Source organism: Lepisma saccharinum, chromosome 8 (assembly GCF_977018435.1).
Source record: "Lepisma saccharinum chromosome 8, izLepSacc3.1, whole genome shotgun sequence".
In the NCBI taxonomy this organism is placed as follows: Eukaryota; Metazoa; Arthropoda; class Insecta; order Zygentoma; family Lepismatidae; genus Lepisma; species Lepisma saccharinum.
Genome location: NC_139236.1, coordinates 6419479 through 6447272, shown reverse-complemented (window position 1 = coordinate 6447272; position 27794 = coordinate 6419479). Strand labels below are relative to the sequence as shown.

At 39.4% G+C, this 27794-nt stretch overlaps 1 protein-coding gene across 1 annotated transcript; it reads left to right on the top strand.

The window, feature by feature from the left end:
* Positions 1-27794, top strand: LOC145991342 (uncharacterized). The gene is made up of 3 exons (XM_083127343.1): positions 1-134; positions 2229-3327; positions 27168-27794. The coding sequence occupies exons 1-3, from the start codon at positions 1-3 to the stop codon at positions 27792-27794; spliced, it is 1860 nt and encodes a 619-aa protein (XP_082983469.1).

Sequence of the window (27794 nt, the reverse complement as noted above, 5' to 3'; positions counted from 1 at the left end):
ATGACCGCAGACATCCTCAGGCAGTCTTGCATCCGACTCATCTCGGAGCACGGACGTCCTTTTTCACTGATGAATGACCAAGCATTTCAAGATATAGTGAATCCTCTTTTGGAAGCGATGCCAGCTTCTGACAGGTGCGTATTTTCATCAATGTCGTCAGATTGTCCTTTACATGTATTCCTTAGTATGTTCACATTGTATACGAATGAAATTATTTTCATTGTTAGTAACGGACAGTCTTAATCAGTGTTCGGAAAGTTACTCGAGTCAGTTGCTTGGTTCAAAAAGTAGGTTCGGTGCAGCTACTCAATTTAAAGAATAACTTACTTTTGCAGTTACTTTCTGTTGGATATTTTATTGCGAAAAATTGAACACACCCAATGATCATTAATTACAAGAAAATAAATATTTAAGAAATTTTATTTTGGATTTTATGTCTGTGGTATGTCATCGCATTGTAATATTATGACAACAATCAAGATTAAACCAAACACTGAAGTTTTAATGAGCAACTAGAAATGACGAATTGCAACAAAGCGTGGATGTCCTAAATTCAAAATGGAACGAAGCCCAGCTTTCTTGCCTTAGTAGGAGATTCCGAAAAAAAAAAGGAAACAAAAGCGTCCAGAAAAGAAATAGTTGGAAGCTAAACTACCCCTCTAAGAGAAAGGCCCTTAAATCAATTTGACGTATACAAACAAGACTAATTATTCAAATGCCAACAACTCTAAGCTGATTTTTCAAAGGATGACGCTTGGTCCGCGCATAGTCCATCGCAGCTATTTCTGGCTTTCAAGACAGAACCCACTCCTTAACTAGCTCAACTACTGTCCTCGCGTAGCTGGGCAGGACTGAAATTTTGGAGGGCTCCCACCAGGAATTTAACCCTGGACCGCTAGCGCCAAATGTTAAATCACTAATAATTTGGCTACGCGGGAGCCCATAGTTGAAACAGTGTTGCCAAATTTAACTTTTTCCCCCAACGCTACAAATTTTAAAGTTAAAAATTTGTCTTAAAGAATAGTAAAAGTAACGTCATAAAGTTACATCTATTGCAAAAATGAAACTCTGCTACGGTTACAGCTACCTTCTTTAGTTAGAATTCCTTAGAAATTCATTTCAGGTTACTTCAAATACATTGATTTTATTGATCCAGCCTCATGTAATGAAGGTAGAGAGTTCTGTATATCCTTACAATGTTTAGAAGGAATGCAATTACGTTAAGTTAGTTTTTCAAATAACTGTAAAACTAGTTACTCACTGACATAATCATGAGTAATTTCAACTGCAACAGTTACTCTTTGAATAAGTAAACTAAGTATAACTGTCTGGAAAAGTAATTTTCTGAAGACTGATATGTATGAGACACATTTTTTCATCAAATGATATTTAACACACTTTTGTACACTCAAACAAAACTAATTAATATAAAGTTTTCAAATATTATGTCAAATTTTCCTCAATTTTACAAAGTTGTTACATATACAGTGCGTTCGTTTTAAACTCTTATAACACAGGTTAGGTCGGAATATGTAATATAAATACTGTATAATTGTCTGCATGCTAGACGTTACGGGACGAAAATGCCGGCATCTGTCCCATATCACGTGCTAACTCTGCGCAGAGACAAAACAAACTCACTGTACTCCATATGCCTAGAGACAGGTTATGCTAACATTCTGTAGCTTTCCAGTGCTGGATGGAACTGAGCATGCAGTACAACTTATTTAGATATCCCCTATATACTATTGTTAATATATTTTAGAAAATAAAAAAAATATAGGTGTCACATATATCCTTTTCACAGCCTTAGGTATATCTGAATGAAGCAAAAAGACCTATTGCCAAAGCCCAGTGCTGTGACCAGGGAGGGTGGTGTTATAACTTCCTCATTAGTTCAAACTTTACTAAAGAGCGTTGATTGCATCAAATAACACTGTTTATTGCATGCAAGCTGCGTTAGTTTCTAGACACACTGATAGAGGTTAACCTATTATGGTTTTAAATAACAATCTTTTTCACTTTCACCAAAAAAGTGTTCTGCTTTCTCATATTTGTAGCATTTGCCTAGTTGATGAAAGCTTGATAATATAATTAATTCATACTATTTGAAAAATATTTTTAAGAATTTTAATTCTATTTTGGGTTTGAAACAAATGTCTTGAAAATTTCAAAAATCAAGAAACAACTTATCAATTAAGGATTAAAGCAAATTTTATTCTCTGCAGGTTTATCGTGAACAAGGAAGGTGTACGGAACATGCTATTCAGTCAGGCCCAGCAGATCAGAGAAACAATACGCGGCGAAATGGAGGGAAAATTGATACATCTAAAAGTTGATTCTACTTCGAAAAATGGACGATCATTCTTTGGTGTCAACGTCCAGTTTGTTGTAAATGGGGCTCTCCAATTGCGTACTTTGTCAGTTCAAGAGTTATTTGTGTCTCAAACAGGTAGCAATTTGCGTTACGAATTGTTGAACATTCTGGATAAGTATAATGTGCCCGTGGAGAATATATATAGTTTAACTACAGACACTGGAGCAAACATGATTAAAGCCGGGAAACTTATTGGGGAAGATCAAGAAACAAAGATGTCTAATATTTCTCAAGACACTTACGAAGATGAAGATATTGAAATGGAATTGACGAGTAAAGATTATCGTCTCCAATCCGTTCGTTGCGCGTCGCATACTCTTCATTTAGTCGTGAATGATGCTCTCAATTCCATTCCTGAAGTTAAGGATATTATTGTGACATGTCAAGCAGCATGCCGTGTCTTACGATCGCCTACAGCACGGCGTCAATTGAATGCAGAATCACTGCCGGTACCATCCCTTGATGTCCCGACAAGATGGAACAGCACAAATGATATGCTCCAGTCACTTTTTACACTTAAAAAGTTCATAGGGGATTACTATCAAGAGCAAGTTAAAATAAAGCAAGAAGACTGGATATACATTGAGGCTATTTTGACGTCACTGGAACCAGCCAAAGTAGCCACAAAGAGGCTGCAAGAAGAACAGCTTCTACTTGGCGACTTCTACGGGATATGGCTGGAGTGTCGCCTTAAAACATCAACAATCAACACAGACCTTGCACGCCACATAGTAGAGGGCATGGACAAACGAGAAAAACAAGCATTATATGTCAATAACGAAGAGAGACTTCCATCATTATTTGAGTATCCAGGATTTCTTGCTTCTATTTACATGGATCCCAGGTACTTTTCTGTTTTAAGTGAAGAAAACATCCATGTGGCGAAGGTGTATCTCCAGAAGTTGTGGTTAAGACTTGAACACGTGAAATCCTTATCAGTGTGTGGAGAGGTAAAGAAACAAGAAGATTCCAGCACTGAAGATGATGACAGTGACCATGTCACAAACTACTTAAAGAAACAAGATTTATTGCGGCGGAATACCATATCTGCACCAAAGTTTAATATTGCGTCATTATTGGACACTTACTTTGTTTCAACTCGAAGACTGAAAAGGACTGAAAATGTTCTAAATTTCTGGGAAATTAGAAAATCAAGTTGTCCCGAATTGTACATTTTGGCTTGTATTGTTCTCTCTACTCCTGCAACACAAGTTAGTGTCGAGAGACTCTTTTCATCTCTGAAATTCATACTAAACCCACTCAGGTGTAATATGGCAACCGAAATTATTGATGACATACTTGTTATTAGAAATAATTATATTTTCATGAAAAAAAATCTAACTAAATCTTCATTAAAAAGCAATCTCAGAAATAGCAGCACAGAATTGACTACAAACATTGTAGCAAACTTTGTGGAATCCAATGATACACCACAGAAAGATCTTGTACAACATGTTGAAAATGTGGGGAATATTACTGTCTAGATTAATAATGTATATAATTACTTGATTTTTTTTGTGATCTTATAGTTCATTATACATAAGTAGCTGTAACCAAAGAAAATCTTTTCAGAGGTTCCATAAGAAGTAATTTAATTAAAAGAACAATTTTGCTCGTACTTGTTTAATGTTTCCTAGTAATTAATACATTTAGTTTTGAGTAGCTGTCTTACCTGTTCACAAAATTGCACAGATATACTGATGTTATACAAGAGTATGAAATATATTTTTATTCATGTCAAATTTGTGGAATTCTGTTTAGTTTTAAATTGACACCTGAAGGAAATGACAGTGTATTTGCTTTGTTTTGAAAGATACAAAATTTCTCTAGTTTTTTAAGTAATAAGGTCTTTTTTTTCCTTGTTTTAGAATTTACCTTGGAATGATTAAGAGAATAATAAAGATATTCAACAAAATTTTAAAAACTGTTTCAATATATACTTTTCAGAACCTCCGTTCTATTCTTATGCTTATACAGTACGAATGCATACTTTAAATATATGTATATTTACATTTTTTTAAAAAAAATTGAGCTTCGATGTTGTAGGGAGTTGAATATATGGCAAATATTGTTATTCCTTGGTTGGTGAACAAATCCTAATTTTTTTTTATTGTATTAATTCCCATGATATCTATTTCTTTGTGAGAGATTAGTGTAAATTTTTAGATTTTTTATGATAAATTTGACAGCCATTTTAGAATGTACCTCAAAATGTAACATTTAGAGCAAATTACTCAGGAACACCACTCAATAACAGACGTTACTGTTAGCCTCCTAATATGTAACCTAAAATCAATTCTTGTTTTTCAAACACGCTACTTCCTAAGGTTAAGTTTAGTTCTCTTGTTATAAAATTCTCTTAATAAAATATCAAAAAATGGCAACATCATTGTCATTATCTTGTCTAAGTAATTATTGCATGGCATCTGATAAATTATCAAAAGACGCACGCAAATGCAAATTAATGTACATTAATTACCTTGATGGACGCACGTGTCTGCCTGTGTGTGTGTCCAAATCAGCATGTTACTTTCTAATGTTCTGGACAATGAGTTTTTGAAGAATGGAAACCGAATAGTCAATCACTCTACTACCAAATCATCCCGTGTAACAGCATGGAATGTAAATGGAGATGACAAATAGCATCCACATATCTTTTGAACTTGACTCATTTTGTTAGAATCAGTCGTTCCACATGTCTTATCGATACCTCAAAAATACTGAACCCACAATTGTAATATTAAAATGGGCTCCAATAACTATCAAAGTTTAATTTTTGCATGGCTGAGTTGGGGTCATGTAAATTCTTGTCCTCGCTAAAGTACAGTATGCGTACGTTGCACAAGACTATATAAAAACAAAGTAAATTTGTTACACACACATAAGTGCGCGCCCGCAATTGCATAGCTGAAAGTCTACTGAACACACACACACATCAACTTTCGAGCACTAACGATGACCATTGCCATAAGCACAATCTCTGGCGTGTGTCCAAACATGCACTTCTATGTTCACTATCTAGTAGTAGCAATTTATGGTAGAAATCAATGGTCACTAAAAGTGCATGTTACAACGTCTGCCCACACCTGGGAGTTAGGAATGGAAGACATCGCCATTATGTTATTAAGTGTCCTGTTCAAAATGTCCTTACTTTTATTTTTAAGAAATTTGCCAGAGAACGAAGCGCGATAGTTTTCAATTACATAGAAAATGATGCACCCCCTCAGAGGAGTAACCACAAATTCTTGTCTACGGGGGGAGTACTTGGATAAACTATTAATAATAGTAGTAATAATGGCACTATTATTATACGTACACAATTTATATAGCCTATATTAATACATTACATAATGAATTCATTCGCCCCACAACAAACAACAAAAAATATGCCTCTGAAATGTGTGCGCTTCTTCTCCCCCAAACAATTGTTCATACATTTAAGACTCAACTGTTTGTAATAGTCTGACGTACTTACTTCTTGTTACTTCTCCCTCTGGTAATTTACAATGCATTACAGAAAATAAATTGCTAGCGAAGCGATCAAGAAAACTTTTAGATCCAAATTTTTGCAAACTGAAAACAATATTGATTTAATATGGCGCAAAAAAATCATGGAGGCCCATGACATTCTCTTTTACATTTTTTTTTTCTATTTACATCGTTCGGCGTCCAGGGCTGACTGCCGCCGTCCCCTATACATCGACCACAAGGAAAAAAACCTTGGGACGAAAAGTCCCCGCGCAGCTTTCCCTTCTTCCCTCCACCTCGGGCCATAAGGAAGCATGGTCCACTCTCCCCCTCCCCTACAAGCGGGAGTATGGTGTACAGGAGTCGTGGGTCTGCGCAGGTTGTTTTGCTCATGGTTCCACTATAGCTAAGGGTTTGAAATTGACAAGACTGTAAGAAAAGCAGATATTGCGAGCGAAACGAGCTAGACAATTTTATATAACTTTATTTACATTTGTATAAAGATATAAATCGAAAGGGGGCAATTGCCCTTCTGTGCCTCCTTGCAGATGCTCTTGACCGTCTGGAAGAAATAATGCACGAAAGACGTGAAAACTAAATCCGTCTTTAGTATCGTTTTGTCCTGCAACTCTTAGATTCTGCAACCTTTCTTTCCATAGTTCAATGTTTGCAACCTTACCCCTTAGAATTGATTTCCGTCCAAGGTTGAGGCCCAATCTCCCCCCCCCCCTGTGGTTGCGCCACTGCACCTTCTTTAGCCGTAGTTGTTTTGTGAACTTTCATTGGCTTAAAAATACTTCATTTTCTTCAAGAGCATAATATAGTTTAATAACCGGCGATAAAATTCCTCTCCCCTAAATTTCTGGATTAAAGTATAATAATATAGGGGCATGGAAATCTGAAAGGGGGGTGCGGATGGCCACCTCTCTCCTTTAGAAAACGAATGTCAGCTAAAAGTATATATTTCACACGTATAATTTGATTCCAGTCATAGTAATTTACATTAATTATTATAATGGGTATGCAGGAATGCGATAATTTCGAATTCAAGTGGTGTTTCTTGAGGGGGCAACACTATTATCGGGGTAATATGCCCCATGGAAAAATACCTCGCTTCTCCCTCCGTCGAAAATATCTGCAGACGTCCATGATTAGGGCGGGGCATTAACCCCCCCTTTGGACTTCGTGCGCACGCCTATGGCTACTCATTTCTACACTACATGGAAGGTTTATTCAATTTCGAGCCAAAAATGTAATTTTCAAATCAGGGTTTTTAAACGTCCACGAACCCATCAACTAATGGGTTCTATTGGGTTCCGCAACAATACCGGAACCTGTTCTATCACAGTGTAAATTCGGTCCAAGTTGCGTATTGTTTCATTTCAAATATGGAACTTAGACCGTCTTTAAATTGATCCGGAACGAAGGACCCTGTGCCGTATTTCAATTGATCCAGAAAAAAGGTTCCTGGAACTTATTTAAATACCTTAAACATAAAAAGGCTCTTTACGGTCCAGATCCATTTATGCTTGCTAATATTCCCTGCTGAACCTGAATTGAATTGATTTAAAATTCCTGATCCTTTAACAACCCTGGTGGAAATTCATTAATTTACAAACAACCATATTTTTAACGAAACATTAATCCCACACAATATACTGAGTTATTTTTCGCAATGTTCCAATGAATGGCAAGAGATTTGGGCTATTCCTTTTTCTTCCTTGATGTTTAATAGATTATATTTGTCACGCACCTATAACGTTACTAGCAAACATTTGTGAATTGTTCTTTCCTTGTAACGTTAACATCTACCATACTGAATTTATTTACGTTCCTTATGCAGATGGTATGTACCCAACTGCATTTTGTTCCGTTCCGCTACAGTGGTTTACATTTTGTTACATTCCTATGTAACGTTAATTAACCATATTGCCTTTCACTTCGTTCCGTTACGGAGGATTGCATTCATTACGTTCCTATGTACCGTTATTTACTACCATGTTGCATTTCGTTACGTTTTTTTGTAACGCTAGTATATACCACAATGCATTTCGTTACTACGTTCCTTGTATCCTTGTAACGGTAGTATATACCATATTGCATATTACGTTATGTTCCAATGTGCTCATTTCGTTCCGTTCCTTTATAACGTTAATATCTACCATAATACATTTTGTTACGTTCTCTGTAACGTCAGTCTGTAACATATTGCATTTCGTTACGTTCCATGGGTACCAGCAGCTGAACCATACTCTTCCTCCTACAAAATGGAACGTACCGTGTAACGCAAATTGGGTACGTTACGACTCCCTGCACGCAATGCGTGCTAACTAATCAAATGAGCGTTTAAAGCAGCAGACAGGTATTATTTGTTGAATCTTTTGAACTTGATCACCGCTTTTCGTCTACTTGGTGGAACGTCATTTCCTTGCACCAGCCTGACACCGGGATACTCCTGCACTACACCTAGTGTCAAAAAGCTCAAAGAACTAGACAGGGCTAATGACAATGGCATTGTATGTCAGACTCGGGTTCGAGTCTTGTTCGATCTTACAATTTTTGCTTACATCTGTACTTTTCCACATATTCCCTTTACCCATTCAAGCACCAGTGATACCAGTTTGTTGATGCCGCCAATGTATTCAGCCATGTAGTGACAGTGACAGTGTTCTCCTCAGGCAGCAGTCGAGGGAGCCATCTGACACAGATTTTCTTGTTTCGAAGATGATATGTAACGATTTCGCGAAATTGCAGGAAAAGATTCATGCCTGGCGTTTAACGTGAATCGTCGGTTAACCTAAATTGCTTAATCGATCTTTGTCCTTAAGGCCTCTGTAGGTGGAGTGTGCTGTGTGCTACAGTCGAATGTTCTCTCTTTCCGGAAAGCACTTTGCTACGGCTGATGAACTCAAAAACGCTGTCACTGTATGGTTGTATACATTGGCGGCAACGTCGTCGCCTTGTAATCAAGGGGTTCGATACCCGGTGGAGGCACATAGTGGTTCGGATCCCGGTAAAAATGTCATAGCCGGGAAATGGATTTCTTCAAATTTACAGGAGAAAGTACTTACGGAATTACGTTTCTGTGTAATTTCGGAAGGTCTAGAAGTGTTTTCTCGCATTTTTCAATGTATGTGGCCGCTAAATCATGTATTTTTCTATAATAATGTCCGTCCATGTACTTGAACCGGATGTTGCGAGCATCTGATGACGTAATCCCCGGTAAGTCTTTCCAAACACACAGTTTTTTCACTATATTGCCCCACCTAAAGCAACCTAACCTAACCTTACCGTGATGGTGCGTGGGGCTATGAGTGAATGGTTTTTGGGGCTATGCGCGAATGTTTTTTGCGGGAATGGTTTTTGGGGCTATTCGTGGATGGTCATTAGGGTGTTTCATTTTGTAAGGCAAAAAATAAAATCTAAATTTTTTGCATACTTTGCTTACGCCCCGAGTCTCAGTGATGTAAAAGATATATATGCCAAATTTCAAGAAGATTGGATAATATTTAAAGGTTGCACACTTTGATTAGTTTTGTAAAAGTAGGCACAAAATAGGATTTTTTCAATGTTAATTACTTTTATTGGGAAAACTAGAAATCACAAACTTAAAATAATATTAAAACTAGATACTAATATTAATAGGTAGTATGATAGGCAAAACATGTGTTATATTAATCAACTTTGAACGATGCAATCCCTTCTTTTGTTCGCTTGGTGACGACTTTTCTGGGATGCTCGACTACCCTCAACAAGAATTGTTTTTCTTCTTCGTCCCTGGCCGATTCGTTAAACTTTCTTATCAGAGCAATTTCTCTTTCTGCTGTATCATTGACCACCTTAAGAGCGTTCACATGGCTTCTTAGAGAATCACTGCAGTATTTTGTCAAGTCGTGGATCCCAAAAAAATCAAAGAACGTCTTTGTTTTATTAGTAACGAAATGGCTCAGGTAATTTCCTTCAAAAACTAGGTTTTTACCCTCTTAATAGTTTCATTTCCTTTTTCTTTGCAGGTTTGGTTTCTAAATTTTTAGTCATATTTTCCTTATCAGCCTGAGTAATACGTTCGTCCAAAAAAGCCAATCCTACGTTTGTTTCTGACAGATACCAAAGGTGTCTCTTAGCAACTGTGAGAGCACTTTTTTTGACGTCTGCATCTGGTTAAGTGCTCAGAAGCTGCAGCATATCCATATCATTCTTTAGAGCCCATCGACTTACAATTGCCTCGTGCCAAAAGCGAACATGTATGAGGCTGACAAAATGTGCAACCAGTTTCATTCCTTTCAATTCTCGTTGAGGAATATTCAAGTGTTTAGTGAAGAGGACAAATTTAAGTGAATATATTGCCTTTGCCATCCACCTTGCTTGATGCAGAGCCCCTGGGATCCTGAAACTGAAGTAGTTTTGAGACCAACCTCCTAGGTACAGGCGTGAGAGTTATAATAACTCTTTGTAGTCTTCTCTTGGATGACTTCCGTATTTTAGGACATTTTGGATGTAGTTAACCATTTTCACTCGTTGTTCTTCTAGAAAGCCTTGAACGGGACTTCTTCATCCAGCATTGTCGTATATGACTTCTTATTAAGTGAAGCTCACAGACTTTGGAACTTCCGAAAAATCGTGATGTCAGGACCACTTGATGGTACCCCACAACACTCCTCAAACACTCCTTTCAATATTAGTTCATGGGTGTGATGACGGCAAGCCAACCACAACAATGTTCGTCCGAATTCCCTTTCAATTCTGGTACATGCCCCTTGGATCAGTTCTGTATTATATGCTGTAGTATGAAAACACATACCGATGATATTGTCACGTAGCCCAAATCAGTCCACTTCCCGAATAACTACTTCAGCCATCTGTTCACCAGTGCTTTTCAGGGCAACAGGTACGCCAAGAAAATGCTCAAAATCTTTGCCAGTCACTAGAACTGCAACTCTATCTTCCAAAGTTTTGACACTCCCGTGGACAACTGAGGGCAACAGTTTACTATCCCAATGCAAGACCAAATGAGGAGGATTTTCATCTTCGATTTTCTTTGCCATTTTACTTCTATTGATTGCCCGAGGTCGGTAAACGGTAGCTGGAGATACGAAAATTTTCGAAACATTGTGGCCAAGGCTCTTTGCAGTTGCTATAAATGAAGTACTTGCTTGTCGAATAGAGAGCTGTTCCCTATCTCAAGTAGACGTGAGTGTCTGATCAGGAGGTTTTAATCTAGGACTTGAACGTAATTTCTTCGTTGCTGGAGGCAAAAACTCTGTCCCTTCGTCACTAGGTGCTGATGATGATGGAGATGAGTCTTCCAGTATAACTGTCTTATTGATTTCAGCGATAGCTTTGTAATGTTTATTCTTATATGAATCATTTTTGTCTTCTTTGTACACTTAGTTCTTATTTTCGAGGCGAAAACCTTGTCTACTCCACTCATTGGCTAACTCATACGATCTTCTCTTTGTGACCTAAGCAATTCTTTATCATCTTGTTATACGCTAGTCATGTCCATCACATTTTGCCGGGAAATGTCAAATAACTCGACGAGATCATCTTTCCAAATCTGCCGTTTCACATTTGCTTTATCCGTGTTTCTCGATTTCTCTTTACCCAGATTTTGGTATTCTTTGTACAGCTTCTGTATACCAGCATGGATATTCTCCTCCGTCTTAACAGGGATATTTGCTTACCTCCACACTTCCTGTAGTTTAGTACTGGTAGATTTAGCAGCATCCGAACGTGTTTCTTTCATTTCCTTGTGATGGTAAATAAAAACTAAAAGTACTTGTTCCTTTGAAAGGAGCAGAGCTCCTAAAAACTCACCACTAGGCACCTTTTCTCTTTTGGTTCCCATTTTAAAGTTATAGAAATACATGAGAAGCCCATTAGTAGAAAGCACTTCAATATTACGTAGAAATTTCACTAGTTTGAGATAAAAGTGATCAATGTGTGCAACCCCTAAATATTATCCAATCTTCTTGAAATTTGGCATATATATCTTTTACATCACTGAGACTCGGGGCGTAAGCAAAGTCATATGAAACTCAAATCTTTGGAAAAATGAAACACCCTAATGGTCATACTATCCCGAATGGTTTTTGGGGCTATGCGTGAATGGTTTTCGGAGCTATGCGGGAATTTTTCTGTTAAGAAGGTTGAAACACTGCTTTGTCGTTTGAAACACAACGCTAGTCAAGATTTGCCCGCCATTTTGCTTGTTCAGGAAGCGAGGAAAGAACGAACAATAATTACTCAATATGTCGACAATAGATACTAATTTTCTTAAAAAAAAGAAGCGAAATCCCTTGTTAAACAATATTTCGCAATGCAGAATAGGTAAGTACGAATGTCAACAATTACAGAATAAACGAGTTACAGACATTTCCCGGCTTTGATAGTTTTACCAGGATACCACTTTAAGCTGTAGGTCCAGTTCCGATTAGCCTTACTGTGCATAAAGTGGACTTGAAACACCAAATTTCCAACATTGGCGGCAACCGAGTACAATGACTGTATCAAGAAACTGGTATCACCTACCCTTTGATAAGTGATTGAATGGGTAAGGGGAATATGTCGAAAAGTAGAGTAAGGTATGTAGTTTCTGTACCATATTTTTTTCCCACGAATTTCCTTTTTTTCTGCATGACTCTCGTTCATACAACCCTTGTCTCTACAAAAGACTTCATTGGAAGTTTACCTGGAACTTTGGATGGGCTCAACCGCTAAAATCTCCCGTGGCCACTTTTCAGACCGTTTTTACTCTCACTTTTGACCCTGATTTCTTCTTCGCTTGCTTCTCTTCTACATACACACACAAGTTCCTTCCTCCGAACGTTGTAACTTTCTTCTCCGGCGCTAAGACCCCGCAGGATGCTGCGAAGCTAAGAGATAAGTTACGAAACCACGGTCGGGCGAGCATACATCTTCCGACAAGCGATCCTCCGGTTCCTTTGTTTTTTCCTCCTCCTCACTTTCGCCCGGAAAGTGGTGGATCCAGCGAGAAGAAGGCGGAAGAGGGTAAAAAATATGGAGGTTTGCTTCATTAATTCAAACCCGATAGTACATATTTTCGTTTCATAGCGAACCTTGTCTCGCGGTGTGGGAGGGAAATTGTCTCGAATCTATCTTTCACAAAAGCCTTGGATACGAAGCCGCACTTCTTTAAAGATTCATGCGAGACTGCCCGAAAGCAGTTTGTTCTTTACGCGTGTTCATATAGCAACCACTTAATAGTGGTATATTCTAGTTTTCTGAAGTTGTTCTCTGAAAGTAGATTATCGTATGAATCGAATGTTCGAAATTCTCCATAGGATTTGAATTTGAGGTATCTAAGGAACTTTGACTGAATACGTTCTAGTTTAGGAATTAATTTTTTGACTGGGATTCCAGATTACTGGCGCATATTCTCGTTTTGAAACCTAAGTGTCTGAAAGTATCGTTAGTAACAGTGTAACAGCTAGTAACAATATGCTTATTAAATTTGCGCTTGGTGTCGAATGTCGCTCCAAGGTCTTGACGACTCATACTCATCTTCGCGATTAGCCAAAAGTGGCAGAAAAGTGAATGGTTATAAGATGACACGGATGAAAGGACAATCGCAAACAAACCTGGACTACACAACACAGGCCCCGTCCAAACGCCAGATCCTCGCTAGTCTGCAAAATGCAGTCCATAGTGTGCCACGTAGAAGTTAGCTTGACATTTGTGTGTCTTGAGAAAGAGTGACCCCTTGCATACCTGATAATGTTAAGTATTGAAACATATGGCAATTGGCAACGCTTTAGATCTTACGGTTTTGATGTTAAAAGCCATCAAAGTCGAGTTGTGCGACTTTTGAAATACCCTGTATAAGAAGGTGATAGAGTCCAGTTACTTGCTGTGGTACATTTCTGTAGCTTCTCTCTTTTTTTAATACTAGTAAAACCGGTGCCTTCATCTTCCTCTCTCTCTAACATTAGCGATTGCAATGACCTCTTTTTATCCCCCCTCTCTCTCTCTCTCTCTCTCTCTACTTGTGTTCACCCTTGTCTCAACAGTGACAGCCGCTGATTCTTTCTTCTCCATAGCCTCCCCGATGGCGCGTCATCGCCTTGTAATCAAGGGTTCGATACCCGGGGGAGGCACATAGTGGTTCGGATCCCAATTCAAACTGTCGATACAGTCGCGATTAGTTTTACTGTGCATATAGTAGACTTAAAATGCCAACTCTATCAATCAATCTTTCTTCTTACAATTTATTTCTCTTTACCATCTCTTCTCTTTGTCGTTCTATTATCGGGACGCGCTAGCAAGCGGCGTGGGACCACCCACTCTGGTAGCGACGCGCTGTTGCCGGATTGACCTACTTCAGGATTTTCGCGAGCCCACAGAAACATGAGGAAGGCTGAACTACTGCAGCTCCTTATGTTACACAAACCCCAGTTCCCCATATATCGAATAGACAAGCTTGCAGAAGAAGCGGGACATACGGTGGTCCGTCTCCCGCCTTATCATTGTATGTACCGTGCGTCCATTTCGATCTGCAGCCGAGAGATCGGGAGAAGCGTGGCGGGCGGCGCTGGCGGAGATGCCGACATTTGCGGCCTGTAATGTTCGCTTATTTTTACGGACATATCCAGACATTTATATAAATATTGCAAAACGAGCACTAACCTGGGTTATAATTCATCATCTGTAATTCATCCAAGTTCTGCAATTATATACACAAAAAAATACGCTTTAGAAGTGACGATAAGAGTCAAAGATAATAAAACATTTTAATCATAGTTTTGACCAGCAACGTCCTGCTTAAGTTTATATCCTTGAAAGAGTTTTGTGTCGATGGGGATCGTTTGGAGGTTTCGAATGTGCAACACTGTATCAAGATTACGCTGCCGACGAAACCATTAAAAGTCAATGGTTTTCGTGAGCTTCCTCGATGAACTCGATGAAATTGGGGCAGCGTTAGAAAGTTATCCAAACAAACCTCTACGCCGTGTTTCACAAGAGGTGGGCGTGTCAAAATCATCAGCACATACAGCCACTAAGCTACTAAAATTAAAACCATACTCTTATAACACAGGTTAGTGCTCGTTTTGCAATATTTATATAAATGTCTGCATATGTCCATAAAAATAAGCGGGCATTTCAGGCCGCAAATGTCGGCATCTCCGCCAGCGCCGCCCGCCACGCTTCTCCCGATCTCTCGGCTGCAGATCGAAATGGACGCACGGTACAATGCAATCGAACTTATTTGGGCACATGTCAAAGGGCTGGTAGCACAGAGGAACACTTTGCCACCTTTTACACTGTCTAAAATTTTGCAATTGACAGAACAGGCTATCGGGGATGTGACAGCAGATAGGTGGCGTTCGGCTATAGAACACGCAAGGAAGATTATTTCCGAAGCATGGGAAAAGGAGGGAGTTGAAGAGCAGCAAATGGAGGATTTTGTAATTTCACTTGGGCGGAAGACAGCAGTGACAGTAGTAGCTCAGATGAAGATGTTCCTTTACCAACCAACAACGAAGATGATCTTGGGATAGCGCCACTGCAATGGTAGCCGGTAAGCAAAAACAACTGATTCTTTAATTTAACTACTACTTCTGTTCTTTCATTCATTTTTTATGTTTTTACATACAGGTAGCTCAAAGCATTAATCACACATGTACCAAATGTATCAATAATGTTAAGGAAATCGAGCAATTGCCAAGCGTTTCGTTGTAATTTATTGAACTCTGTATTGCCAGAGCCTGTATTCTCATATAGCTCCCAAATTACCTCACTTCACACACCCACACGTGCCTCCCCGATGACACAGTGGTAGGGTAAGTGTTGTCGCCTTGTAATCAAGTAGTCTTGGGTTTGATACCCTGTCGAGGCACATAGTGGTTCGGATCCCACTTCCAACTGTAGGTCCATTCCAGATTAGCCGTAGTGTGCATAAAGTGGACTTTAAAACACCAACTCAATCAATCAATTCACACACAATTGATTTGTTCTTGATAAATTCTTCTCCGTAACACAGTAACTCAGTTCTGTAAAATTCTGTTTTTGAGGTGAATTTTTGTAGGTTCCTTAAAATATAATTTAAAAACGTGTTAACGAAACGAAGTTGTACGTAATTTGTTTATACGTAATTTGCCCTAATTTTCAAGAAATACATTTCATTTGTACGTTCTGAAGCTTCAACAATCGCGGCGTGACAAAGAAGGCAAAGAGAGGCGGCATGAAATCAAAGGAGAACGATTTACCACAGTGTTGTTCATAACACAAGACGCATTTTCTTTTGTTGGTAATTGTGATACGATACATCATAAGTAAAAATATGCCGGTAGCTGATGCTTGCAATGCACCATAATAAAAACACAACAAAGGTTCTTTCAGTGAAGGTTTTCGGTTGCTGTGTAGAGCAGGAAGATAAAATGTTTCATGCTTGCCAGAATGCCCGAGCTTGCCAACAGCTGATTAGCCTGTCCGTGTGTTTGTGCGAACGTGGCAACGTAGAAATCCCCCAGCCCCATGGCAGCCAACCAGGAGACAGAATTTGGTAACGTTCTGCCGTTCTGCGTTCTGATTGCACGCCGCTTCTTATCGCGTCCGTACAGTAAATACCTGTAACAGTGTTCTCTGTTCTCTCAATACAATCAACTAAACTTTCTTGCTTCTTCTTACTCCATTACAACAAATTAAATCAACTATTGGTTAATAAGGAATATTCTAGCGTTAGTGAATATCTAGATTGTAAATTATAGAAATTTAGTAATTATATATTTTTTATATGAACTGTACTGACCCCTCCAAATACCAATGTATATGGTTTATACGGAGTAAGAAAATTGAATAATAAAATTAATTTCCAATTTTATTTTCCCTCAGTATCAATCTGCCTTAGTCGAAGTGTCACTTATTCCCCAGAGCGGAATGATTCATTGTTAAGCTAAAAGCCTTCGCTATTAGGTTAGGTTTAGTTCTAATAAGATAAATAATACATTTGCAGAACTAAACCTAAGAGACCTAACTTAACAACGAAGGCATTCTGTGCTGGCGTCTGAAGGCAAGGTTGCTAGAGGCGTGTGCGATATGTAAGACCAGCCTTAGGACGTAAGTGCGCTGACTGGACGAGTCCACTGACAAAATAAGAGTGTAACGGATAAGGGAAACATGTAATGTGTAGCAGTTCCAAGTTACAAATATGTATATAAACTTAATATTTTCTTTGTTTGGTACTTAAAAATTTTGTGTGTTAATGGTTAATTACCAAGAAAAGTAGAACCCACCTCGTATATAGACTATACATCCTGATGTTAAATATAAGTTCAAAGAGTTTGTTTCTTTCTGCCAGCAAGCTGAGCTGGAATTTCATTATCGGTGACAACAATCCGAGAAAGCAATCGCTATTGTGTAGAAGCCAGGCAGACTCAACTTTATGTAAACGTTGAAACCGGGGAAAAGACGAAAGATTAGGCTGTCTTCCCCACTCTATATCTGTTGTGTCCCTTGGCGGACAATAATTTAACTAATATCATATTAATCCCTGATTCTTTTACTGCAAGATGGTGTAATCAGAATTTAGTTACGTTAAGGTAAACGAAAGTTATGCCCGCGCAAGACAAAACCTGCATTTAAAAAAAAAAATTGCTTAACATTTTAACGTTGTAAACTTTCTTTCTTTTCTTTGTTCTCTTTTCGTGTGGCCGTTGCAGGGAGAGAGGGGAGTTGGAAGAAGCCATACTCCCTAGTCAAATTAAATGCTGAGTGTAACAATTAAAATTATATTGCATATTTAATATTCACAAAAGGTTAAAAATCGTAATTTCTGCAAGTAGCTAATTATGTTCCTCATTGATATTTTATTAATATGTATTTTATTGTAATGTAAAATTGATGTTAAGATAAAAGTTGGTAAATCCTTCACGGCACCGAGAAATCCTATATAAGCAACAAAGCTCGGTGGCCCGTGGCCTTTTGTATTCGAACTATAGATAAATACGGAACTCGTATTACCGTCTTTTCTTTCAACACTCGTACTTCTGCGCTTACTTCCACGTCGCTATTAGGAATTAGTTTATTCTGGATTACCTTAGGACAATTACTTAGCTCTTCTGGTCAGAAGGCTTATGTTCTCTCGGTTCTATGCTCCTGGTCAGGAGATATAATTGAGAGGGCTGTGATTGTCTTAAGATATACCGGAATTCGGGATCTGTCGATAGACTGTTGGTAGTCAACGTTTGTGACCCTGGTCAGGGAACACCTTTTCTTATTCTGTGGTCACGGATTAATTTTCGGTTCTCTGGTCAGAGGCTGAAAAGAGAAAAGGAAGTTGGATACTTAACTGAATATCGACAGAACCTAGTGGGAAGAAGGATTGTTGATTGCTTATAGAATCTTGGTCAAGATCTATAAGTAGATTGAGAACTTTGACCCAGAATTACAAGGGACCTTACATCGAGGACTGAGGCAGCCGGATTAACCCGAACCTTGAGCCGAGGAGACTCAAGCCCCGAAGAGATACTGAGCGTGAAGCCGAGGCTCAATAGACCCATCGAACCAAGTATGATCCAGGGCGGACCGTAACAAACATGTTCAGTGAAAGTCGTCTGTTGCTGAAACAATATTGATGTTTCACACGCAGTGTTATCTCCGGCAAAATACGTGAACAGGGGATGTCACTAATTGTAACGGCGGTTGCTAATCACAAACACAACAAAGCGAGCGAGAATAAACAAACAACCGCATGCATACGAACAAAATACTGATCTGAAAACTGCAACATCGTTTGTCGCATATTTCTACCTATTTCTCATATCATGTGTACAGTCAGCGGCAATAAAAATGGGACACTTAGATCCTGAAATATTCGCTTCGCTGTCAGGAGATATATGTGTTGCCTAACTCTACGGAGGTGGTAGAAATTGCCAACACACAGAACGCCTTACAGAGAACCGACTGTACCAAGTTCTGGGTGTTCCATTTTTATTGCCTGTGGCAATAAAACACTCGAGTTTGTTTCGTCTTCTACGATCGGGTACTGAGTACTATGTATTGTTTCTCTCTCCTCCCTCCCTCCATTTCTTTACTTGCATTTTCCTTTTTCTTCAGTCTTCTCAAGATTAGCGATTTCCTCAACATCTTGCTTCGTACACTTTCCCCTCCTTTGCTTCATTTATGCTGCACGTCTTTTCCACTCTTATCAACATCAGCACCTGGAACCAGGTTCCACAGGGGGGAACCTGTCGGGGCCTATTCCGAGGTTTGAACCTGGGAACAGGTTCGTACGGAGCTCATCCATTTCATTACCTTGGTCGGGAACTATCCCGTGGCTTGAACCTGGGAACCAAGGTTCTGATGAAGATGGGACCCGGTCGGGGGCTATTCCGAGGATTTCTCCTGGGAACCAGGCCAGTTAGGGACTGCATCAGTTGGGAAAGATCTAGCCGGGGATTTATTCCGAGACCGTGCGCTTGGGGGCCACATCTTCCGAGCTTCATCAGTTGGCATCTGGAAGTTAACTGAGCTCTCAGCCTATCTGCGCTTCTATTATACCGTTTTTGAGTGTCGCTGATGTGGCAGGAAAGAGAAACTGAACTTGTGACGTCATAAAATGTCAACGTAGCAAAATTATTTTTTTATACATAGTTACAAACTGCATGTATGAAATTATCAGTTTCTTAACTAGTAAAAATCCCCAAACATAGAAATCACTAATATCACGTTGCTGTACACTGAATCTATACAAAAAAATATACAAGTTTTATCAGTTCCAAACTAACAATAGGAAGAACGAATTCTTACATATCTTAAAGAGTAGCTTGACAAAGCAAAAGCTAACGTTATAATAGCGTTTTCCTTACAGAACTGGAAGTGTTACCAACATGGGAGCTACCAACTGCGTGTGGGAAGACATTATTAAAATACATACATAACCGTACCATACCATACCACACCACACTACCATGTAACGGTAGGTACGTTACAAAGTAGTAGTAATAGTACGTTTTTAAATATATTCTTCAGACACTAAAACATAACTTAAATATTCTTAAGTATGTCAATATTTTTATAATCAGAAATGCAAACTACGAATCTTTAAATGTAACCTATACTTTTATTAGTTTCTTATTTTATTAGAAAAAGTGGGAATATAGTCAAAATGTCCATCAGCTAGCTATTCATTGATTTTAAAAAGCATATGATTCAGTTAAAAGAGATAAATTATATAATATATTAGTAGAGTTTGGAATACCTAAGAAGCTTGTTAGTATGATAAAAATATGCACCAGTGAAACAGAAAGTAACATTCGCGTGGATATTAATGTGTCTGACAAATTTACAATTCATGATGGGTTAAAACAAGGAGATGCATTATCGCCATTGCTCTTTAATTTTTCCTTACAATACGCTGTTAGGAAGGTAAAAGAAACTTACGAAGGAGTAAAATTAAACGGTTTGACTCAGCTGTTAGCATATGCAGATGATGTAGACTTACTGGGGGGATGATGTAAATACAATTAAGAAGAATGCTAAAATATTTTTCGAAGCAGCTAAAGGTTTGGAAGTTAGCAAAGGGAAAACTAATATATGCTTACAGGCCGAAACTAAGTGTTAGTTAATAATAAAAATCTAATTGTTGATAACAACTCGTTTGAACCAGTTTCCAAATTCAAGTAATTAGGAGTAATATTAACAAATGAAAATGATATTAAAGGGAAAATAAAGAGCAGGCTTATTTGAGGAAATGCATGTTACTTTTCTCTTCATAAACTTTTGTCTTCTCGTGTAATATCTAAGAAACTAAAAGTTAAAATATACAAAACAGTAATATTGCCTGTACTATTATATGGATGCGAAACTTGGTCTTTACATTGAAAGAGGAACATAAATTCAGAATATTTGAAAATATGATCCTTAGGAAAATATTTAGACCTTAAAGGGATGAGAAGACTGATGAGTGGAGAAGGTTACATAATGTAGAACTGCGCAATTTGTATTCATGTCCAGATATTATTAGAATGATTAAGTTAAAAAGACTTAGGTGGGCAGGCCATGTGGCACGAATGGGAGAGGAAAGAACAGTTTACAGAATTCTTGATGGGAAACCTAATGGTAAGAAACCAGTAGGAAGACCAAGATGATGATGGAACGATAATGTTGAGATGGACCTAAAGGAAATCAGTAGGGATGGAGAAGAGTATATATATATCTTGTTCAGGACAGGGACAGATGGAAGGCCTGTGCTGCTGCAGCCATGAACCTTCGGGTTTAAAGAGGCTAGATATTTAGTTACTTATTTAAAAATATGTGTGATATAAATATCCGAAACCATGGAATAAGAAGAAAATATCAAAGTGCTTGGTAGTGCGGACAGAAGAGGGTGCCAAACTACCTGCCTTTGGCGCAAAAATATCTATCTTGGGGGCTGACTGTGTGTGAAATAAGTACACTTCCTCTACAGAGAAAGACTTGTGTTTTCGAAGTGCTGCATTCTCTTGGGAAGGAACATCTGAAATTATGAATAAAGCATTTGAGACGGCGAAGATCTTTCCTCCCTACCCTGGTGTAATTTTCTTCGTAGGAAGACGAAGGAGAGGCTAATGGGTGAGAGAGGAACAGGAAGGAAACGAACTCATTTGCAGCCACCTGAGTCGCTTAATTACCCGAAAACAAAGAGCAGAGAAAGATCTTCCTCCAGCACAAACGGACTGCTTCTTACGGGGCCAATCTCTCGCAGAGAACAGAGGAAAGGCGGGAGAAAAAGAGAAGAGCGCAAGTGAATTACCAGGGGTCTTTGCAATCAACGGGGAATTCCCTTTCTCTGCACAGACTGCTCGTCAGCCAATGGTGTCACTCGTTAAAATTTTTACTGCAGATGCTACTCGATGCCGGGGCGATTTCTTATAAGGGTTTAGTGTCGGGAAAAGGACCAGGAACTGATATCGACTGAGCATTTAAGGTGACAATGGACATCTGTAAGGTAGAACAGTGGATGTGTTTTATTTTTATTGAGAAACAATAGTTGCAATTTCAAAGTTCTTTTCTAAGCTACAAAACTTGTAATTAGATTTGAAATATGAGGGGTTCACAGTGGCGTAATTCCATTGAAGACAGTTTTCAGAAAAAGGCACATTTAGATAACTTAGTACTATGTTGAGCTGTTGGAGCGCAAGCACAGTGGCGCCTCTATGAGCAAGAATGTGAAACTTACCTCTAGCATTGAACTGTTGATACTTCGCAGTTCTAAGTTATACTTGTAACTCAATTTCCACGAAAAGTGGTTTTGATTGATTGATTTGCAATTGGTGTGTGAGTCGGCAATTTTAAATTTTAAATCAATCAATCATTCAAATCCACTTTCAGTGCTAGAAGTAAGTATATCTTAAGTTTCTTACTTAAAAGTTTAAAACAAGGAATGTAAGACGCCCCTTGAGATGGATTACAAGTGCGAGGTTGTAAAGCAACCTGCACAAAACAAACACAACACATTAGAAAGTAAGAATGAACTAAAAGCTTCCTCACACTTGTGCTTTCAACATCTCATACGTGAAATGATCACACCCACCAAGGAAAAAAAGATTAACCTTTAGTAATTGGAAACCATAAACTTCTTTCTACATAGGATTATATCATTTATGAAAGTACTGTCTTTCATTTTGAGAGTGCAGCATATGGATCGGTACAGCAGTAACTTACGAAATTCGATAACAAAAATGTTGCCAACGAATCATAGTGAAAACAGTTTCATTGGTCTACGTCACCAATAAATGCGCACAATCTCTGTTTTTAAAGAGTATTCACTAAAAATAAATACTTTGACTTGATACATATATTCCCATAAAACTACCTATGTATAATACTTTATAATATGCCTCGACATAATGAGTGCCAAGTATCAGACGCCTTCCGTAATCCTAGGAACATAACGTACGACTATTAGTGCTGGTATAAACATTTATACCGTAACGCAACTCCCATGCTGCGTTTGGGATTGAACCAAGAACCTCTAGATTGAATTGGGTGATGTAGTTATTTCTCATTCATTTCTCAGACGGTTATCACTCGCTTGGCCTAAATGTGATAAATGCAAGAGGTTACATTTAAAGGAATGGCGATAGAAATTAACTTAGGTTAGATATGGGTTTTATACTCTCCATGACTGAACCGATATGGATTGGTTTAGAAAAGGATATTACTTGCCTTACAAATAGATGAAGATTGTTCCTACACTTGTCCTCTCAAATGTCACTTGTCTGACCTCCCTCAATCACACACCATCGTCAAATAATCGTTCTCCACTTTGCTTCTCTCTCACAATCTGCAGACCTTACTCTCTCTCGTATTCTCGCCAACTGATCACACCTCCTGACAATTCCAACCCTCATGCCACATACGCCTTCCAAGTCAATCACCCGACCTTTGTCTGATTACTTATTCAACATTCCTATCTCTGCTACCTGCTATGCTAAGACTTTATACTTCTTACCCAATACCTTGGGTACGATACGATACACAGACATATATATGCGAAGTTTGTAAAAAATAAAATAGAAAGACACCAAACATTTTCAAAATGAAATTATATACCTTGTAAACAGCTTAATCGTATTTGTTACCTTCAAATTATGTTACTTCTCTATTAATACAGCCCTTCCAGAGCTTCTATCGCAGTTGCATTGCTTTCTGAAACGGATTTTATGGAATAGCCTGTAGGGGCCGGAGCTAATTTTCCTTAATATCTTCTGTGCACTAAATAAGGCGTCTCTTTAGAGTGGATTTTAAACCGGGAAACAAAAAGAAGTCCGCATGGGACAAATCAGCGGAATAGGATGTGTGGGATACAACAGGCGTGTTGTGCTTGGCAAAAAACTCGTCGAAAGAGCGTCGAATGTGTTGGAGCATTGTCATGTCATGTGTCCATGTTTCATTAGCACACGCTGCAAGCCTCTTCTTCCTGACAGCTTCCACCAAACTCCGCACCATTTCCAAATAAAACTGTTTGTTGATGTTCTGTCCACGTGGGAAGTACTAAACGAGCACAATACCTTACTAATTAAAAGAATCTCAAGGAGCACCACTTTGACATTGGAGCGACTTTGGCGTGCCTTTTTAGGCGACGATTTGCTTACATACTGCTCTAAGTGTGCTTTGCTCTCGACGTCATAGCCGTAGACCCAGGTCTTATCATCCATTATGACGTTCCCGAGGAAGCTATCGCCCTCGTTTGCTCGGTTCAAAAGATATTTACTGATGTCAAGACGTGTATCTTTTTGATCGTCTGTCAGCAACCGTGGAACAGATTTAGTAGAAACCCGATTCATGTTAAAACGATGAGGTTTTCTCAAGCAATCAGTCAGGTGATTTCCGGATAGGCTTCCGAGCTTTCGAGAGCTAACGTCACTCTCATCTTCAGCGATTGAAGATGAATAGTGATGTTAGCTCTCGACAGCTCGGAAGCCTATCCGGAAATCACCTGTCTGATTTGCCGAGAAAACCTGTTCCGTATTCGCCGCCAGAAAAGCTTCAAGAATTATTTCACATGAAACGATGTTTTGCTTATTCCAACTTTTTCTGTTATTTCACGGACGGTCAGCCGAAGATTTTCCCGCACCACAGCACGCGCTTGCTCAACATGCGCGTCATCACACGATGTTGATGGCCGTCCAGACTTTGCATCGTCTTCAATAGATGTTCTGCCTGATTTGATCCGCCCATAACCACTCATAGCATTGTGTCCGACTCACACAGGCTTCCCCATATGCTTCTGGCAACGTTTGAGCGTTTCTGTAAAAGTCTTGCCCCATTTTAAACACAAATTCCATACACACGCATTGCTCTTCGAGTATTTTCATTTTCTGTGTATCAGTCACGCAACACGACTTCACTTAACTGCTCACAGAATGAAAACTAAATATTGTAGACAGGTGCACTCAAAGGCGTAGTACGTACTTCTGAAGGATCCCTCTACGCGGCGCTAGTAAGGAGACCAACGCGGATTATTTCATTGGTAGCCAAATTTGAAAGTTCTGTTTCTTTTCTGACAATCCTTTTGCATGTATACCAAGACGATGGCCAACGCTTTCGCACACATTTATCCTGGGACACAGTTATTGTTGCGTGGTGTTTATGTCTCGTGCGACACAATGTCGTTGTTTATAACTTGACAAGTTTAAAACAAGACGCTGCAAATAGCTGTTGCGCATCTCGCACCACATTTCCACACTCCATTCTCCGCAACGACGTTGTTTTGCAGTGTTGCAACCTGGAGGGAGCGGAATGGTCTGAGGATTTTCAACGAAATTTGTATTCACTTTTTCCTGGACTGTTTTCTACCTGTCGGAGTAAAGAAATTCAGCTCACCTTTCGCCAACGACTCTTTTCCTTCTTTTAAAACTTGGCCTCCCCGATGGCGCAATGGTAGCGTCGTCGCCTTGTAATCAAGGAGTCAAGGGATCGATTCCCCGTGGAGGTACATAGTAGTTCGGATACCACTATAACTGTAGGTCCAGTCCCGATTAGCCTTATTGTGCATAAAGTGGACTTAAAACAACAAATCAATCCAATCCATTTTTTTTTAAAACTTGAGAGACCATCCATTAAGATATTTCCGTGGCGGCGCTTGTGAACTCGACAACATTATATTTAAGTTTATGTAATTCCTTCTGATTTCACAAATATGTTGCAACATTGTAAACAATTTATCTGGCCTGTCCTCTAAGGAGCTTTCCAGTGCAGATTGTGGATTTCGTTGGACCCAGCATGATTTGATTTTTGCATTTCAAAAATATGCAGCCAAGAGTAAAGAGCAAGAACATTTCAATGCTTTAAAAGAGAACACAGGCAAGCATGTTATCAGATTGCCTTCTCGTAGTGATTGTTGTACGATAAACAAATGAACACCCACCCAACTCGGGTTTAAAAAAAAACCAGGCCACTGCTCGATGTCCCATACAGAAAATGAAGTCATTCGCCCAGAGGTTTCTCTTCGTTATAAACCTTAACGCGCGTGCGTAATACTACAGTTTACGATCCGCGAACCGCACGCATTTTCAAAGACCGGATTAAATCAAATGTACCACTGATAAACTGATATGAGCCGGCACGGTCAATCCATACAGTAAAAATAGTTTGTCATATTTGTTTTAGCTTAATTTTGCTGGGTTGGCACCACTCGTACTCTCAAGGCCAGACCAGTTCGTAGAAGATTGGTGGGGAGGATGACGTAATAGGAAGTGCTCCACAGCGATCTGCGCTTATCGGAACTTAACTTGTCAGGCTATACCTACTGTACGCTGTGTGTGCCTGTTTCCAGTACCTCCAGCGTTTGAAGGGAACACATGCTTTCCGAGCGGGGTAGGGAGTTTGAATCCCGGCAGGAAATCGCACTTCTTATGTGATCTTTGTTATATCTTCCTCATATCACAGCTTCAAGTCAACTGATCATTGTCCTTTTTGCTAGGCGATGTCAACCTTATCTACGGGATTGCCGCGTCCCTCAGGTTATCCCCTCCTTTGGTGTAACCACTGAATCGAAAAGGGGATCATTAACAACCAAGCAACCCTCCGTCTGCTGCTTGTCAATATCCTGAGATTTATTGAACTGCTTGGTACTCGCCCTTTGTAGAAATTTTGAAAAATACCAACAAGTCAGTCTAGCTTTTAAATTGTCCATTAATTTGAATTTATATATTCCACGTAAGATATGTAATTCCATCGACTTTACATAATTATTAAATATCACAGTTCTCTCTATTAATCCAATATACAGAGTGAACAGAAACTACAGGGACAAACTTCAGGAGGTGATTCCTGACAGGAAAAGGAACAAAAATGTTCATATCAACATATGTCCGGAAACGCATACTTGCCAAGGTAGAAGGCACTGAAGAACGACATCATCCTCTCATAACAACACTGGCAGTGTGCTTTTTTGTGTTGTAGATTGTGTGCTTAGAGCTACGTCGAAGCACCATGGTCCGTTATTCATATCAGGAACAAGCCAAGATGAATTTCGTATACGGTCAAGTAGATGAAAACGGTCGAGAGGCTGCACGGATTTATCGAGCCACGTACACGGACAGACAGCACCACTGGGGCCTTTCATACAGGCGAAAATGGAGGGTGGTCGCGGCATGTGTGTACATCAGATCTGGAGGAACCTGTGCTACACGATATTGAGAACAACCCCAGTACAAGCTCCAGGCAAGTGGCCCGCCAGCATGGTGTAAGCCAAGCGACGGTGTTGTGTATCCTACATCAAAACCGCTACTATCCCTATCTCCTGCAACGTGTGCAGGGATTATCACCAGCGGATTTTCCTCCAAGGGAACGGTTTTATCGCTGGTTTTTGCAATAGGCCACCACCATATTGGGTTTTCTGTCGTCAGTCCTCTTCACCGATGAAGTGACCTTTGGTAGACATGGCATCGTCAACCTACACAATCGTCATCTGTGTGCTACAGCCAATCCTCAAGGAATGGCTGAAACGTATCATCAGCAACAGTTCAGCTTCAATGTTTGGGAAGAGATTATTGGGGACCACCTACTTGGACCATTTGTTCTTCCACAACGCCTTAACGGACAGACGTATCTGGAACTCCTGCAGAACACTCTGCCTCTTTTGCTTCAGAATGTGCTTTTCGCAATGCAACAGGTAATGTGGCAGATGCATGATGGAGCGCCAGCCCACTTTCGTATTATTCTTCATCAACACCTCAATAAAATCTTCCCCAGAAGATGGATCGGACGAGGAGGCCTTGTGGCATGGCCCACTCGATCACCGGACTTAAACCCCCTTGATTGTTCCTTGTGGGGGCATCTGAAAAGTGTTGTGTATGCTGAGCCAGTTCCTGATGTGCAGACCCTTCAAGAGCGTGTCTGTGTATCCTGCGACGCTATTCGGGTACAGGCTGGAACATTCGAACGAGTGAGGCACGTGTGGACGTGTAGACGTTTGCATTTCATCCCATGGAGGCCACTTTGA